This window comes from Muscardinus avellanarius, assembly GCF_963383645.1.
Source record: "Muscardinus avellanarius genome assembly, chromosome: 7".
NCBI lineage: Eukaryota > Metazoa > Chordata > Mammalia > Rodentia > Gliridae > Muscardinus > Muscardinus avellanarius.
The window spans coordinates 74,240,197-74,257,610 of record NC_137793.1 but is presented as its reverse complement, the minus strand read 5'-3'; the positions used below and the strand labels follow the sequence as shown (position 1 = coordinate 74,257,610).

Sequence of the window (17,414 nt, the reverse complement as noted above, 5' to 3'; positions counted from 1 at the left end):
AACAGTTTTGTTAACTCTAACAGTTTGCTTTCTGAAGCATATACAACCCACCCTTGCATTTTCTAGGTTTTGGGTTTTTTTTTCATATTAACAAGGTAATATTATAAAAGGTTACTTGTTAATACCATTAGAAAAATATATATGCATGTTAACTTCATGTTTTTATTAAAAGTATTGCATTTGCTTGAAATACCTCCAGGAATAATATTTATAATAATATAGCCAAGCATGGTGGTACATGCTTGCAATCCCAATACTTGGAAGGCTGAAACAGGAGAATAGCAGGTTCAAAGCCAGCCTCAGTAACTTAGCTAGGCCCTTAGCAACCTAGTGAGAACCTGTTTCCAAATAAGAAATAAAATTAGGGCAGGGGTGTGGCTTGGAGGCAGACTGCCTCTGGGTTCGTCGCCAATACCAAAATATTAAAAATTTAAAAAATCTTTAAGTGATTATTTTGTCTTCACAAAATATTCATAGTTTCCTAAAGAACTACCAATATAATAGGTAAATGACAGGGAAGTCATAATGAATTCTAAGTAAATTAGAATTTTGTCTTTCCTCAAGCTCTGGGACCTGATATCACAGGAAAGATTCCAGTGATGTAGAAAAGTAACCATTTTGTTGTTTTTTTGAGTTCTTATTTTAACTTTTGTCTTCACATCTTGAATTTAAAACACATCTCACATTAGAGAACAAAGGATACCATATACAATGAATTCAAATGGTTTAGAATACATTCTGCCTCACACACAACACATACAAAGATGGCCTTCTCCTTAAAAGTTAGTTATTCCTGTCAAAAAAGTTAGTGTTTGCATGCTTGAGGTGCATAAAGGTAAGATATGTTATACATTTTGATATAATCTTTCTTTAAACAGTAGAGAGTTTGTGTAATACCCTTAGGTACATCCATTTTTTTTTGTCAAATTAAGTTGAAAGCCATGTCTACCTGAATTACATAAAATGATGCATGTCTACCTACATCTATGAAAGATAATTAGATTGAGTTATATCACAGAAATAACAATGTTATTTGGGATGATATATTTGTGAGTATGTGTATATGGATGCATGCATTTATGGGTATTTACGTGTGTCTCTGTGTGTTAACCACTGCCAGGCATGTTTTTATTATTGTAAGGTTCAGGTCAGTGTTAGAAAATCCATAATGACTTGGTGTCTTGTGTGACAATAGAAAGGCAAAGGTCTTTTTTAAATTTCCTATATGAACCAAGGCATGTTCAGTTACAATGCAGTACTCACTTCATCAGAAAACTTTCCTCTTATAATATTCTCATATATCAAAATTTCAAAGTACATTATGCACATAGTGCATTTTGAGCACTTGATAAATTTTGTCCTTATGTGGCGGTGGTTCCCCTCAAAAATGTTGGATGTAATAAATTGCTATAATCAAATCTAATTTCTGAAAAATACCTGTGGGAGTAACAAACAAAAAAAGCACGTCTTATATAAAAAAATGATAAATAACTCCGAAGGTAGCTGTTTATTATAATCAGCTTGGTATTGAATTATAAAATTAAAATTATGTGGCCCTTTATAACTAACCCTAGCAATATACATGATCTGTGGAATTATGTTGACTTATTTTGCATTTCATAAGAACAGTTCAAAGAAATATAACAGAAAAAATGGAAAGATTTATCACAAAGGACCCTGTAGCACAGAATATTTTGAAAAATCCATTTATTTTGCTCTATTAAGGAAACTAGCAGGAAAATGATTTGCTTAGAACTCATTAAGTATAAAACACTTTGAAAAAGTGCTAATTTTCTAAAAGAAACATCTATGCAGTAAACAAATTATATTTTTCTATGACTTATTAATATGGGACCATGTCAACTAATGTATCTACAAAATAAAGAAACTTCTAAAGGGTTGATTAGGCTTCAAGCTGTACTTTGATAGAATTATTAATTTAATCAATTTTAGGCAGTTAATTCACCCCCATTTTTTTTCTCCAGCCTGCTCTAAGCAAGAAAATTTGCTTTACTCTTAAGAAATCAAATAGAGAATTTTATTCCAGATGGTAATAGAGATGTAACTGTAAACTTTTGCATTACACATACCAATAACGTTTGCTTTGCACTTGCATTGGCCTGAATTTGGGTGACAGGTAATATCTCCATCCACTGTCCCAGAGGTATTGCAGTTACAGGGACTGCAGCCATCAGGGTCCAACTCTTGTAGATTGTAGAATCCATTCTGGCACTGATTGCACTGTCTGCCAGACACATGTCTCTTACAATTACACTGGCCTCCAATCTAGAGAAGATACAACATTTTGTAGAATGATGAACATATCTATTTTTAGATAATTTGCTCGTTAGGTATGAGATAGGCAGGGAGGGAGAAAAAAAAAAAAACCCGAAACGTTAAATAGACAAGAAGGTAATAAGATTTTTTTTTTCCCCTCCTGACACAAAACATGGGAATCTTCAGCAGGGTGCAAATATAGAACTGAATGAAAATAAACCCCATAGAAGTCAGTAGTATATGACTAAAAGGGAAATAGGGAATTAAGCATTAAGTACTATAGAAAGAAACCAAAATATAGACATGGAGAAACTGAAAATGGAAGAGAGCTGACAGTTAAGTTAGCCTTGACAACTCCACATCTTTGTCTTATTTCCCTCATTTTCTGTCTTGTTGATCCACACTTGCCTTAAACATACTGGAGGTTTAAGAAAGGATATCTTAATGAGAATATTATCCCATTAAAGTCTTAGTCATATTTAAAGTTATTTATTAATAGCATTAATTTATGCCTACTGAGACTGACTCTGATATTATTTTTACTCAAATCTCCTCTTAGGAATATTTTAGTACATTTGTCATTCATTTACAGCATAATTTCACATTAGATATACTGCTGTTATATACAAAAATTTACTTGTTTAAAAGCATTTTTTTAAGTGAAATTGCTGAAACTTGTTATTTTTCTTCTTCAGGCTACTGTTTAAAGAAGAGTAAAGACATATAAATAGTGCACATATACCATATACATGGAAATACTCTGGTGGTTAAAAGAACATATGAGGTAAGACTCTTTTTAAGGGGATATATGAGAGAAATAGATATAGATATATAAAATATGAAATAAACATGAAAAAGTCAGTAATAACCCAGGGCTTAAATGTAAATATATGGATAAAGACATTAAATATTTTTTCTAGTCACTGGCATTTCTGTATGATTTTCTTTCACTTAGATTGCATCCAATTGTCCAAATCTGGAGACTGGATTATCAGAGAAGTAACCTAAACATGAAACAACACAGTTTAAATTACCTTTAATTTTGAGGATTTAAAAAAAAATAACACAAGGTTAGGGTTCAGACACAAATGTCTGGTAAAAGGCTTTCAAATTAAAATTTTTTTTATATCTAGCACTGACTCATTTTTCTTTATCTGAAAAGTGGGAAATCACTGGAATCATTATTAAAGGATAAAATAAGACAATTGATGTGAAGGTATATCTAACATTGAAAAATAAATAGTTATAGATGTGTTAGATACATTTGTAGATAATAAATTCCAATGAATATAGGAAGATCATCAGATGATATAAAGAATCTCTTGTATGGAAGCTCTTCAAGTTAATGTAATCCCATGTATTGATCCGCTTTTTAATTTCTTGTGCCTTTGGGGTCTTGTTGGGAAAGATTTTTACCTGTGCCTATATGTTGAAGTGTTGGATCTATGCCCTCTTCAAAGAGCTGCATGTTTTCTGGTCTCAAGCCTTTGATTCATATTGAATTGACTATCGTTCAGGGTAAGAAAGTGAGGTTTATTTTCATTTTTCTGAATATGGTTAACCAGTTTTGCCAACACCATTTATTGAAGAGGTGATCTTTTTTAAGTATATGCTATCAGTCCCTTTTTCAAAAATCAACTGGCTGTACAGAAACTATCAAGAACCTCAGAATTCCAGGAAGATGGTGACCAAGAAAAGCAGTGTTTATGAGTCCCGCTAACAATAAATCTCTATTGCCACAAAATCAGCACTTTTTATAGCCAGAAAACACCATCAGCAAAGAAATAAAAACTGTAAATACAAGGGACAGAGAAAAAGAAGACGAGAGGAACAACCAGAGACTAGAAAAGAAATGTGTCCACATTGTGGCAGCAGAGTTGCGCTGGTGACATCTTGCCTCACAGCACCAGGCTCCAGAGAAGAAAGGGACACAGAAAGGAGCTCAAAACCAGAAAAGAAATACACCAGCCTCATGGTCGAGGGCGTGGCAGCAGCACCATAGTGCCAGCAGTGGCAACGAGTTCACCGCGCCCACAACAGCTCCAGATCAGCGCACTTAAGAACCCACCAGGCTCCAGAGAAGAAAGGTAAACAAGGAGCTAAAGTGAGCAGCTACAGATCATTTGGGTGTAATTCAGAAGTTTTTTCAGCACAAAGAATGTCTAAAACTCCCAGTGGCCAAGATCATCATGCCCTCCAGGGACTCAGAACAGAGCTCAACACCAGAAAAGAAATACACCAACCTCATGGCTGAGGTTGTGGCAGCAGCGCCATATTGACAGCGCCTGCGGTGAATTCACTACACCCGTGCAAGCTCCAGATCATTGCACTCAATACCATAAGTTCAATTGCGGCCCCTAAAGGAGAAATCCCAGTACTGCACCCCTAGGGACTTGCACAGCTTTGACAATCTCCCTGGGTCTGAGATTTTGTAGTCCAACCCAGTGAAGGAGTAGCAGTAGCAGAGATACCACACACCAGTCACAGCTCCCTGTGGAAAAACACCCAGCCTGGCACCCCCATGGACTCGAGCAGCCCCAATTAACTTCCTGGGTCTGAAACTTTGCAATATAACCCAGTAAAGGAGTAGTGGTGACTGAGATTACCACAGACTCAAGATCCAGAGCACACCAAGTGAAGTTATAGTGACCAAGGGAAAAACCCAGAGAGGGCACAAACTTCTGAAATCATGGGAAAGAGGAATAACAACGGAGGAATGAAAGCCCACAACCCCACAATATCAGAACCTGATAACAGAGAAATTCAGAGATATCCAGAAGAGCAAATCAGGAATATAACTGTAGAAATAATACAGGACATTTGAAAAGAATTTAGAGAGAGTTTAAAAGAAATAGAGGATACAATCATTAAAGTAAAGGCCTCAATGCAAAGTATTAGACCACATGGAGAATAGAATCTCACTCCTAGAAGATGATCATTCCAAAAACGAACGCATAGTTTATAATTTAGGGAAAAAAATCTGACAGCAGGAAATTTGACATTGGAGAAATATGGGCCTATTTTAAGAGAGCTAACCTAAGAATAACTGGAATTGAGGAGGGAAAAGAAGGTGAAACCAAAGGGATCAATAATCTCTTCAAGGAAGTAATAGCAGAAAATTTTCCAAACACAGAGCAAGAGGTCAATACACAGGTCCAGGAAACATATAGAATTCTATTTAGACAGGATCAGAGAAGAGGTTCTCCACGCCACATACTTGTCAAAATGACCAATGTGGAAGCCAAGGAGGGAATCTTTTTTTAAATTTAATTAATTACTTTTTAAACAAATATTTTATTGAACATAAATGGTATACATTTAAACTATATTTGGTGCCCTCTCTCCCCCACCCCCTTTTTTCCTTCCCCCTTCCCACCAATGGTTGTCCAGGTTAACCATGTCATATTAATAATTTTACACATATTCAGATGTAGACCCTCATTAATCAAGATCAGCCTTCCTCGTCGCCTATCTTTCCATTCAAACTTTTCTGATATTTCCCCTCCATTATCTGGAGTCCCACTGGTATCCTCTGTGTTTCCTAGTTTGGGCATATTAGAGGAAACATATGTACCTTCTCAAAGAGAGAATCTTAAAGGCAACAAAAACAAAAGGCCAAGTGACATTCAGAGACAAACCAATTAGAATCACTCCAGACTTACCAAACCAAGTTATGAAAGCCAGAAGGGCTTGGAGTAAGTAACATATTCCAAACTCTGAAAGTAAACAATTTCCAGCCAAAAATTTTCTATCCAGCAAAACTATCTATCAAATTAGATGGTGAAATAAGAAGCTTTCATGACAAACAGAAACTGAAGGTATGTATGTCTTCAAAACAGAAATAAGATCTTAACATGTTGGGAATTAAAAATTATCTCTCTATAATCACACTGAATGTAAATGGCCTCAATTCCCCAATAAAAAGGCATAAAGTGGCAAAATGGATTAAAAACCAGAATCTATCCATCTGCTGCTTACAAGAAACACACCTTACAAGTAAAGATAGGAACAAACTCAAGGCAAAAGGCTGGAGCAAGGCAATCCATGCTAACGGAACTTGAAGGCAAGCAGGAGTAGCAACTATGATATCAGACAAGTTAGACTTCAAACCCAAATTTATTCTAAGAAACAAAGAAGGTCATATTTTACTGGCAGAAAGAATTCAGCAAGAGGAAATAACAATAATCAACATATATGCCCCAAACATAGGGGCAGCTACTTTCATAAATCAAACTCTTTGTGACATGAAGTCATACATAAATCCCAATACATACTGGGAGACTTCAACACACCTCTCACAACATTAGAACTATTTTCCAGATAAAACGTAGGTAAAGAAGCCTCAGAACTAAAGAATAAAGAACACCATGAATCAAATGGGCCTGTTGGACACATATAGAATAGTTCAACCAACTATAGCTGACTTTACATTTTTCTCAGCTGCTCATGGAACCTTCTCCAAAATAGATCACATCCTGGGACACAAAATGAGCACTACCAAATTCAAAAAATGTTACATATTTCCCTGTGTCATTTCAGACCATAATGGAATGAAACTAGACATCAAGTATAAGAAGACCCAGAGAAACAACATAAATATGTGGAGACTGAACACCACACTTCTGAATGAAGAATGGGTCATAGAAGATATAAGAGGTGAAATTAAGAAATTTTTAGAAACCAATGAAAATAAAGATACAACATATCAAAACCTCTGGGACACTTTGAAGGCAGTATTAAGAGGAAAAACTGAGTGCTCACATAAGAAAAAGAGAAAATCTTCAAATAAATAACCTAACGACAGTCCTCAAAGCCCTTGAAAAGCAGGAACAATCAAACCCCAAAGCCAGTAGAAGACAGGAAATTATTAAAATTAGAGCAGAAATTAATGAAATAGAGTAAAAAAATACAGAAAATGAACAAAACCAAAAGCTGGTTTCTTGAAAAAATTAACAAGATAGATAAACCACTAGCCAACTTAACTAAAAAAAGAGAGAGAATCAACTCAAATTATGAAGAGAAGAGATAAAAAAGGAGACATTACTTCTGACAGTGTAGAAATCCAGAGGATTATCAGAAACTACTTGGAAAATTATACTCAACAAAATGGAAAATCTGGAGGAAATTGACAACTTCCTAGATAAATACAACTTTCCTAAACTGCGTCAAGAAGATATAGAACACTTAAACCAATCAATAACAATCAAAGAGATTGAAACAGCAATAAAGAGCTTACCCTAATATGATATATGAATATAATGCACCAATAAAAAATTTTAAAAAAAAGAACTTCAACAGAGAGCTAACAGAAAAGGAGATTTTTGACAACTATTCCTCTGATAGAGGACTAATATCTAGAATAACAGAGGACTCAAGGAACTCACCATTAAGAAAATAAATAAGCCAATTAAATAACAGACAAGAGATATAAATAGCCATTTCATAAAAAAGAAATTAAAATGGCCAATAAATGTATTAAAAATGTTCAACATCATGCAAGTGAAAACTACCCTGAAATTTCACCTAACTCCAATTAGAATTACAATCATTAAAAATACAAACAACATAAGCCGGATGTGGTGGCGCACACTTGTAATCCCAGCATTCGGTAGGCTGAGACCGGAGGATCGTGGTTTGCGGACAGCCTCAGCTACTTAGTGAGGCCCTCCCCAACTCATTGAGACCCAGTTTCAAAATAAAGAATAAAAAATAGGACAGGAGGTGTAGCTCAGAGGTCAAATGCCCCTGGGTTCTGTCCGCAGACCCATACACACACACAAAACATTACAAACAACAACAAATGCTGTTGAGGGTGTGAAGAAGTGGAAACTCTAATACATTTTTGGTGTGATTGCAAATTAGTGCAACCACTTTGAAAAACATTAGGGAGGTCCTCAGAAGAACGGGAATGAACCTACCATATGACCCAGCAATACCACTTCTAGGATTCTACCCCAAAGAATGGAAACCAAACTACCAAACTAATGCATGCATCTTTATGTTCATAGCTGTACAATTCATAATTGCCAAACTGTTGAACCAGCCAAGCTGTTCATTAACAGATAAATGAATTACAAAACTGTCGGATATGTACACAATGGAATTTTACTCAGCCATAAAGAAGAATAAAATTGTGTCATTTGCAGGGAAATAGGTGGAACTGAAAAACATTAGGCTAAATGAGATTAGTCAGTCACAAAAAGTAAAAAAAAAAATATCAAATGCTCTCTAATATGAGGAAACTAGGGAGAAAAAAGACAGAAATTCTAGACGAAGGACAAACCTTAGATGAGTAAATAGGGTGACCTGAGGGGTATGAGGGGGAAGAAGGAAATTTCCTAATGTGTATGAAGTTCATTTATAAACATATCAAAGTCAATTACTAAGTCACACATGAGAAGGAGGGAGGGGGAGGGAATGGAGTGGTAATTAGGGGAGGGCTAAGTGAGTGATGTGTGCATGTATGATGTGTCTGTCATCTTGTACCCCATTAGGAAGTATGACAACAATGCACCAATTTAAAAAAGGTCTCCTGGGATGGGAAATACATAGACAGGGTTCTGATTTCCCTGCAAAAATAAATAACATTTTGGTGGGTATGTGTTAAATAGAGACATGAAAATCTAACAGGCCTCTTATTATATACTTAGTGGTACTTCAAGCATATTATCTGATAATTTGGATCTAAACTGTTACTGGTGTTTCACATATATTAATTCTCTTTTACAATTAGATGGCAAGCACATTTAGTGACTAGACCTACATTATACTTCTACGAAAGAATAATCATATATATTCCCTACATGCAAAAAGTACTATTTTATAGAGCAAAACAGGAAAGAATAAGAAAAGATAGGAGAAATAAATGTATTCTGTACCAAAAAGTTTATCTTTTATACATTTTTTTAAAATATTGAAATTTATTACCTGTATAGCTGGAGCTTCCTAGCCCCTTAAAATCTACAGAAAACTGCCTGTAACCCTAAGTCCATACAGTTGAAGAACAAAATGCTCCTTAAATTTATAAAAATTCTGGATGTATTGGTAATCTCATTGTCATCTGACCCTAAATTTCTTCATCCTCCATTTTAGAACCTTCTTGCTTCCTTAGAGGGTTGCCCTCTGTCACCTTGACCAATGTCTAGATTTCTAGAGAAAATCTTACTTAAAAAAATGGATTAAAAAAAGAACTTAACCAAAGATGTGGGATGAAAAAAGAATGAGAGTTTTACTTTGCAATTCATAATATCCCTTTGGTTTCTCTTTAATAAGAGGTTTTGCTACACTTCTACGCTCCAATTAGGTACTATCCCATGGCTTCTCCCTCCTTCCTTGCTCTGCCCTAAAGCACGTCTACCTTCCTACTTATACTTGACTCTCATCACTTTTTTTCATGGAATAACTCAAAAGTATGGGTTATTGCCTTGATTCCTTCCAGTACCTAGTTTCAGCAAAGCCTTTTAGTTGATAAAAACAATGCTCTTGATGTGAATAACTCTGGTGCACATTCAGGAGATAATAACTCTACTCCCATTTCACTCATCTAAAAGTTTGTGTGACAATACAAATTACAGTTTCTCTCTATATTAGCAATATCTAAAAATGCAGCTTAAAATTAAGTGATATAATTATTTAAATGATAGTTATTTACAACACATTAACTTTATTCAGTTTCTCAAAGTTCAGCGGAAAATGCCAAGGTTTACTTGAGTACAACTCAGCTGTAGATTTTTCTTTTTTAATATGATAAAATACAAACCAACTTCCACTCTAAAATCACTGTCCAACAAGAAGTAGAAAGGACATTTCCCTCTCTTTAAAAACACACTTCTAAATAGATTCAACACTTTTCTGTCATATGCTCTTCAGTAAAAAGCGTCCTCATGAACCCTAGGTTGACCTACTCTTTTTCTTTGGACAACAGAGTATTAGCAAATCTGCTGTAAGATGAGGTTATAAAATGCTTACAAACTTGGAGTTCATTATTTCTTGCTGGACTTGAAACTCTGAGCTCACCCCGTGAACACAAAAGCTTCAGCCACCCCACTGGAAGGAATGTGATAGAACGGAGGTACCCCAGATCATAGTTGATTATTTTGCATCACTTACCAGTCAGCTTGCCCCAAATCAGATATACCAGTGATGTACTGCTAGATCATCCAACTGCCAACAAACAGCTAGCTAACCACAGACAAGTGAGAGAGCCCAGAAGCAGCTGGCCAAGCCAGTCCAAACCAGCCCCGAGCCAAACCAGAGTCTCCCAAACCAAATAAACAAAATTTTATTATATTAATCCACCAGTGTAAGTAAAAAAAGTTAGCAGATACAGTATCACTGACCACCACTTAAATCACATCTATACATTGCTACCAAGGAGGCTAAGAAATATAGTTTGATATATACAATCACACGGTCAATTATTTTGAAATGTGTATTGTTAAAGAAGGAAAAATAGAAAATGGGACAGAACTATCTATGCTAACAAAAAAACGTATCGGTGTTTATACTTCAGCCCAGGAAATTTTCCTGCTCTCAGGCTTAAAACACAAATTTGGTCTTATAACTTTTGGTCTCACCTGAATCACAGTTTTGGACTTACATACTTTCAGCCACACAAGCACAAGCAAAGAGGATAAAAATAAGGTTATCCCCATAAACTCCAGGTAAAAAATTCAGAAATAATACTCTCTCTCTCTCTCTCTCTCTCTCTCTCTCTCTCTCTCTTTGAATTTGGTCTTTTCTACTAAGGCATTCAGTGCTATTAACTACTCAGCACTACTAGAGGAACATCCTAAAGTTTTTGTTTTTTGAGATTCTGGGGATGGAAACCAGGGGCATTCTACCTCCGAGTTATACTCCCAGCCCTATTTTATATTCTTTATTTCGAAATAGGGTCTCACTGAGTTGAAAAAGCCTAAGTAGCTGAGGCTGGCCATGAACTGCCATCCTCCTGTCTCAGCCTCCTAAATGCTGGGATTACAAGGGCACACCACCATGCCTGGCTCATCTCAAAGTTTGACAAATTTTATTTTATTTTCATTTTCATTAAATTTAAGGTATTTTCTAGTTTCCTTTTTTATTTCATCTTTGATCTTTAGGTTTCTTAGAAATGTGTTACTTTCCAAGTATTTAGGAATATTTCTGATATAATTCTATTTTTTATTCCAATTTAACTGTGATCAGGTAACATTTTTATGCACCTTTAATCTTTTTAAATCCATGAAGAAAGACTTGCTTGATGGGCCAGAATTTGGTCTGTTTTGGAAGATGTCTTTGTGGACCCAAAAAGTACCTGTATACTCGGCTGCTCTTGGGACTGAGTGTTCTGTATTTGTAGGTTAATTAGGTCAAGCTGGTTGATAGTGTTACTCTAATCTATTTACCTACTGATTTTCTGTCCACTTGTTTTATTAGTTATTGAAAGAGGGCTGTGGAATTTTATTGTCCAGATTTGAGCATTTTTCTATTTATCTTTTCACTTACATCAGTGTTTGCTTTGTATATTTTAAAGCTCTTCTGTTTGTTACATGTTAAGAATTGGTATTATGTATTGAAGAACTAAACTCTTCTTTATCCTAGGTAGTATTGTTGTTCTAAAATCTGCATTTTCTAGTATGGATAATAATTTAACAATATTTGAAATGTGTTTCCTATGTTAAACTCATAGTCAATTTCTAATGTCTTACGTTCAAAATCTAATCTTTCAGTCTTTGACTTTTAAGTGGAATGTTTAAAATATGTAATCTTGACATTATTATTATTTGGCTTGGTTTAAATCTACCATTGTGTTATTTTCTATTTGTCCCACTTGTTTTGGACTCCTTTATTTTTGATTCTTTTAATGATTTTGTATTATTTTATTCTAATTACATTTTATCTCCCTGTTAGCTTGCTAAGTAAAATTCTTTGTTTTATTATTATCTTAGTGTTTTCATTTAAATATTTCTAACAGTCTACCTTTAAGGTCATATGACAGTATAATACATCATATGTAGTATAAGTACCTTCCTTTTCTTTCCTCACAATTATTGTATTATCTTTATTCTACCTTTTCCTATGTTTTTTAAGCTCTCAATAATCTATTAAAGAAAATGAAATGATTAAAAAAAACACATATTTACCAATGTTGTTATGATTTTTGGAACTCTTTATTTCCTTTTGTAGAACCATATTTCTCTCTGGCATCATTTTACTTTTTGTTTCTTAAAACATTTCTTATAATGAAGGTCTCCTTGAGTAAGACCATTTCATGTATTCTAAAGACAATTCATTTCACCTTCTACTCAGAAAGATATTTTTATTACTTATAGAATTCTAAGGTGTCTTGATTTCCTTTTTGTGTTTTAAAGATATTTTCCACTATCGTCTTGTTTGTATTATTTCTTACAAGAAATCTGTTGCCATACTTATGGTCCTCCCTCCATATGTAATGTGTTATTTTCTCCTGATTGCTTAAATATTATTTTCTCTATCACTAAAGAGACAATGAGCACTAGTTTTGAGCAATTCAATTATAATACGCACATTTGTAATTTTAATTATAGTTCTGTTTATTTAGTTCTCTTGAGGTTTTGGGGCTTGTGGTTTTAGGGCTTTCATATATAACTATTAAAATTTCCACCATAATTTCTTTGGATATTTTTTATGTTCTCACAACAACCCATTCTTTTGTCAAGGACTCCAATTACACACATAGCAAGTTTTTGGCAGTTTCCCACAGCTAACCTAAGCTGTTTACATTTTGTTATATTTTATTTTTATATTTCATTTTGGGTAGGTTCTATCTAGGTCAGGATCAGTAATATTTCAGCCAATGGGTAATCAACTGTTAATTCTAGCCAATATACTTTGATTTCACACATTGTAATTTTCCTCCCTATAATTTTAATTTGTCTCCTTTTTGTGCTTTTTATGCCTCTAGCCAACTCTTTCAATATCCAGGATACAATTGTAATATCTGTTGCATTATAGTTGCCTGACAATTCAAATATATATTTCATTTCTTAATCAGTTTTAATTGATTGATCTTTATTCTCATTATGGGTTGTGTATTTGTACTTCTGACCAAGTGCCAGATACTGTGAATTTTTTTCTAGTTGAGTACTAGATACTTTAATGTTCTTATAAATATTCCTGAGCTTTGTTCTGAGATACAATTAAATAACTTAGACATAGTTCTGGTTGGGTCTTGTTCTTAAAATTTATTAGATTACACTGGAACATTTATCAGTCTAGTGTCATTCTCACTCTTCAGTAGTGTCCTCTAGTTTGTCCAGCAGGAATAGGCACTAGCTTTTCATGAGTGATAAGCGTTATTGTTTGTAATGCTTTTAGGTTGTGTTTTTTCCAGCCTCTCACATATCAATGATCAATAGTCAGCTGACTACCTAAGGAATACAGTCCACAGAGCTCTGAAATTATTTCTCTGTGCTCCCCACTCTTCTCTGAAAACTCTGTGGACTCCTGCAGTAACTTTGGGCTCTTGCACTGTCAGTTTCATCTTTTCGACCTAGAGAACCCTCCTGTCTCCACTTGGATCCTCCCTCCCCATTGCATGGCCTGGAAACTCTCAAGTTAGTAGTCTGAGGAAATTGTAAGGCTTATCTAATTTACATTTCTACTTCTCAAAGGAAACTTTTCTTCTTGCCTAATGATCAGGGTCTTGTAGACAATTTAATACATTTTGACCATATTTTGATTGTTTTAGGTGGACGTTTCTATTATTCTGGTTGGAAGTAGCAGACTCAGAAAGATTTTTTAACCCAAGGAAAAAAAATTATAACCTGAATTAAAAAAATAAATGTCAAAATCTAGAGAAAATGCATTAGCTTCACTAAATATGAAATTTCATTGGAAACATTTATTTGACTGTTTAACTTAAGCTCCAGCCTCTCAACCAACCCCCCAAATGGAACTCCAAAGAAGTTTGACAGAGACACCTTCACTTAATTGTAGCAATAAAATGAAACAGATTTAATAAAAACCTCATAATATTTATCATTGAACAAAAACTATCTATATAAGTAACTAAAGCTGGAATCCTGAATCTTCAGCCACCCCACTAACACACTTTCTTAAAGGCAAACTCTTAAATATAGTAGAATTTGGATATAGATTAGCAGAGGCATGAGACACACTGAGATGTGTAGAAGCCTAAGAAACAGCATTAAAAATAGAATCTATAAACATATTGATCACTATGCATGTGGTTTAGAACAAAGAAATAGAAGAGAGAAAAATAGTTTTTATGTTGTAACTATTTAAAAAGAATTTAAATTGATAGTGTCTTTTTTCATTCAATAACTGTCAGTTAAAATAAGATTCTGTCTCATTCTAGATTACCACTCTAAGGTGTTATAGTGACATACTTACATTCAGCTTTAATCAAGCTTTTTCTTAGATTTGTAAATGATTGTGATGGACACTGCTCTGAAAGTTAGAAATAAGGGATACATATACTGTACATATTTTACTTTCTGACAAAGAACTGATCATGTTAAAAATGGTTAATTCAGGGATTAGTAAAATTAAGATAAAATTTACCCACAAGGAAGAGCAGAGCAGAAAGATTGGAAAATCACAGCAAAGTTCTTTTCTTGCTCAAATAGGTTTGTAGGTGTTAAAGTCAGCAATTGTTTGAAAAAATCATTTAGGTATTCTGTGTGCTATTACAATTCTTAAAAGAAGTTGTAAGAGCAAAGATCCTTCCTTCATTCTCAATCTTAGAAGAAAAAACTGTTCAATGCTGATTTTTTTTTTTTTTTTTTTTTTTTTTTTTTTTTGGTGGTACTGGGGTTCCTGGAAACCCTTCTCCCTTCAGGCTACACTCCCAGACCTATTTTTTAATATATTTTATTTGGAAACAGGGTCTCTTAAGCCAGCGCGGCTGGCTTCAAACCAGCGTGATCCTCTTGTCTCCACCTCCCAAATGCGGGGATTACAAGCATGCGCCACCACGCTTGGCTGAATGTTAATCTTTAAGTATGTTGTTAACTGTGGGTTCACTGCAGATACCTTTACAGTTTGCGGACATTCTTTTCTACTTTTATAATGTAGAGTATGTATCATAAAAACATTTTTAATATTTTCAAAAATTTTCAGCATCTACTGAGATGAGTGCATGGAAATTTTCTTTAATTCTGTTTATGTTATTTATTACATTAATTGGCTTCAATTGCTTTTTTAATGGAAAAGTAACTTTGCATTTGTAAGAAAAATCCCAATCAGTCATTATGCATTACTTTATTATGCATTACAGGAATAACTCTGCTGATTAATGTTAAAGTATTCTATAACTATATACATGAAATGTTTATATGGTCTTTTCTTTTAATGGTTTATCAAGTTATGAGATTTATAACTAGAGAGTTAGTGATCCCTCACAAAAGAGATTGGGAACTACATGTTCTTCTTGGTTTTCTGAGTTTGTGTGAAAATAATATGATTTATTCCTGTATGTTATTGGAGAATCCACCATTGAAGCCATTAAATCAGAATTTTCCTTATTGACATGTACTTTTATTTTAAATTTGATGTTTTACTATGGAGCAATTTGGATTTTCTATTTCTTCTAAGGTTTGTGGTTATGTGCCACTTTATCTTGTGTTTTGTTTTAATCTGTCCATTTCATTTAGAGCATCAAATTTGCAGAATTGTTCATAATATTATATTATTATCCTTTACAAGTCTATAGAATGTACACTAATGTTCCTTCCTTTCTGTTGTTGGTAATTTGGTTTCCTCTTCTCTTTATTAATCTGATTTATTCATTGTCATTACTCTGCCTAATTTCAAATGTTTAAAATTGTTATTCCCATCTACTTACTTTTTGTGTGTGGTACTGGGGATGGAACCCAGGGACATTCTACCTCCAAGCTACACCCCCAGCCCTATTTTTTATTCTTTATTTTGAAACATGGTCTCACTGAATTGTGAAGGGACTCACTAAGTAGCTCAGGCTGTCCGTGAACCGTGATCTTCCTGTATCAGCCTCCCAAATGCTGGGATTACAAGTGTATGCCACCATGTCCAGCTTCTATCTACTTATTTTTCCTCGGTTTTTTTCTTTGTTGTCGTCAGTTGTCTACTTAAGAAACAGCTTCTTTAATGCGTGACTACTGCTTGTTGATGGCCATTTCACTATCCTTCTCTACTTGTTCCTAGTGCCTCTCTTCCCAGATCTGCAAACAACTTAAACTTCCAGAAACAATCTGGAGCTGGAGTCAATAAAATGTTAGGGTAGTTGAATGTTGCTACAAACAGGTGAAAAATAGAGAAAAGAACAGGAACTTTTTGATGAAGTAGATGAAGAGGAAGAAATGGAAGCTGGAGAATAGGTAGAAAAACAAAATAACTTGGGCTTGTTATTTTTTTCCATGAATTTTCTATGTTCATCTTCAATTAGGTGGTAAAAGCAAACAAAACAAAACAAAACTCCAGAAAAATCATACCAATGGCATATTGGTTTGTTTCTGTGACTATAACAAAATAACTGATGATGGATACTTAATAAGGAAAAAAGTTTGCTCACATTTCTGTAAGTTCAATGCATAGCACTAGCATTGGCTTCACTATATTGAAGAACTCATGGGAGATGGCATCACAATGGCAGAAGAGTATGCAAGTGGAAGAGAGCACATGGCTTGATAAAAAGCCAGAGCAAGGGAAGAAGACAGTACTGACCTCCCATTGTGCTCCCACCTCTTAAAGGTGCCACCACCTATTAACATTGCTATAATGATACCTTGCTTCTGAAACAATAAATTTTAGGAGACACATTCAAACCATATCTAATCCAAAGGAAATGGTTCAGTGACCACAGAGTTGTCAGGGGGCCCCTAAATCCTAACATACAAACACACAAAACTACATAGCACCCCTACCCCCCCCCCCGAAATCATGAATAATATTTACAACAAAACTGGGTGAGTAGTTATCTGCAGAAATTGCAAAGAGAAGCAATTGGAAATAAACCACAAATAATTCCAAGACCATCATGGTATTAATACCTGTGTGGGAGGAAGCAGACAGATATACAGAGGCACCAAACTTTTAAAAGACCCTGAAAAGTGGAGAACTCACAGTACAGTAGGACAATCTGAGAATGAACAATTAAAACCGAGAGAGACTTTGCTGAG

At 34.5% G+C, this 17,414-nt stretch overlaps 1 protein-coding gene across 2 annotated transcripts in view; it reads right to left on the bottom strand.

The window, feature by feature from the left end:
- USH2A (usherin) overlaps positions 1-17,414 on the bottom strand; it is a gene marked incomplete at both ends in the record, with an annotated part of 871,783 nt that overhangs the window by 663,150 nt on the left and 191,219 nt on the right. For both annotated transcript variants that reach the window (XM_080698222.1, XM_080698223.1), the window contains one exon: positions 2,091-2,286. In XM_080698222.1, coding sequence (XP_080554348.1) covers positions 2,091-2,286 — 196 coding nt within the window. The remainder of the gene's footprint in view (positions 1-2,090; positions 2,287-17,414) is intronic.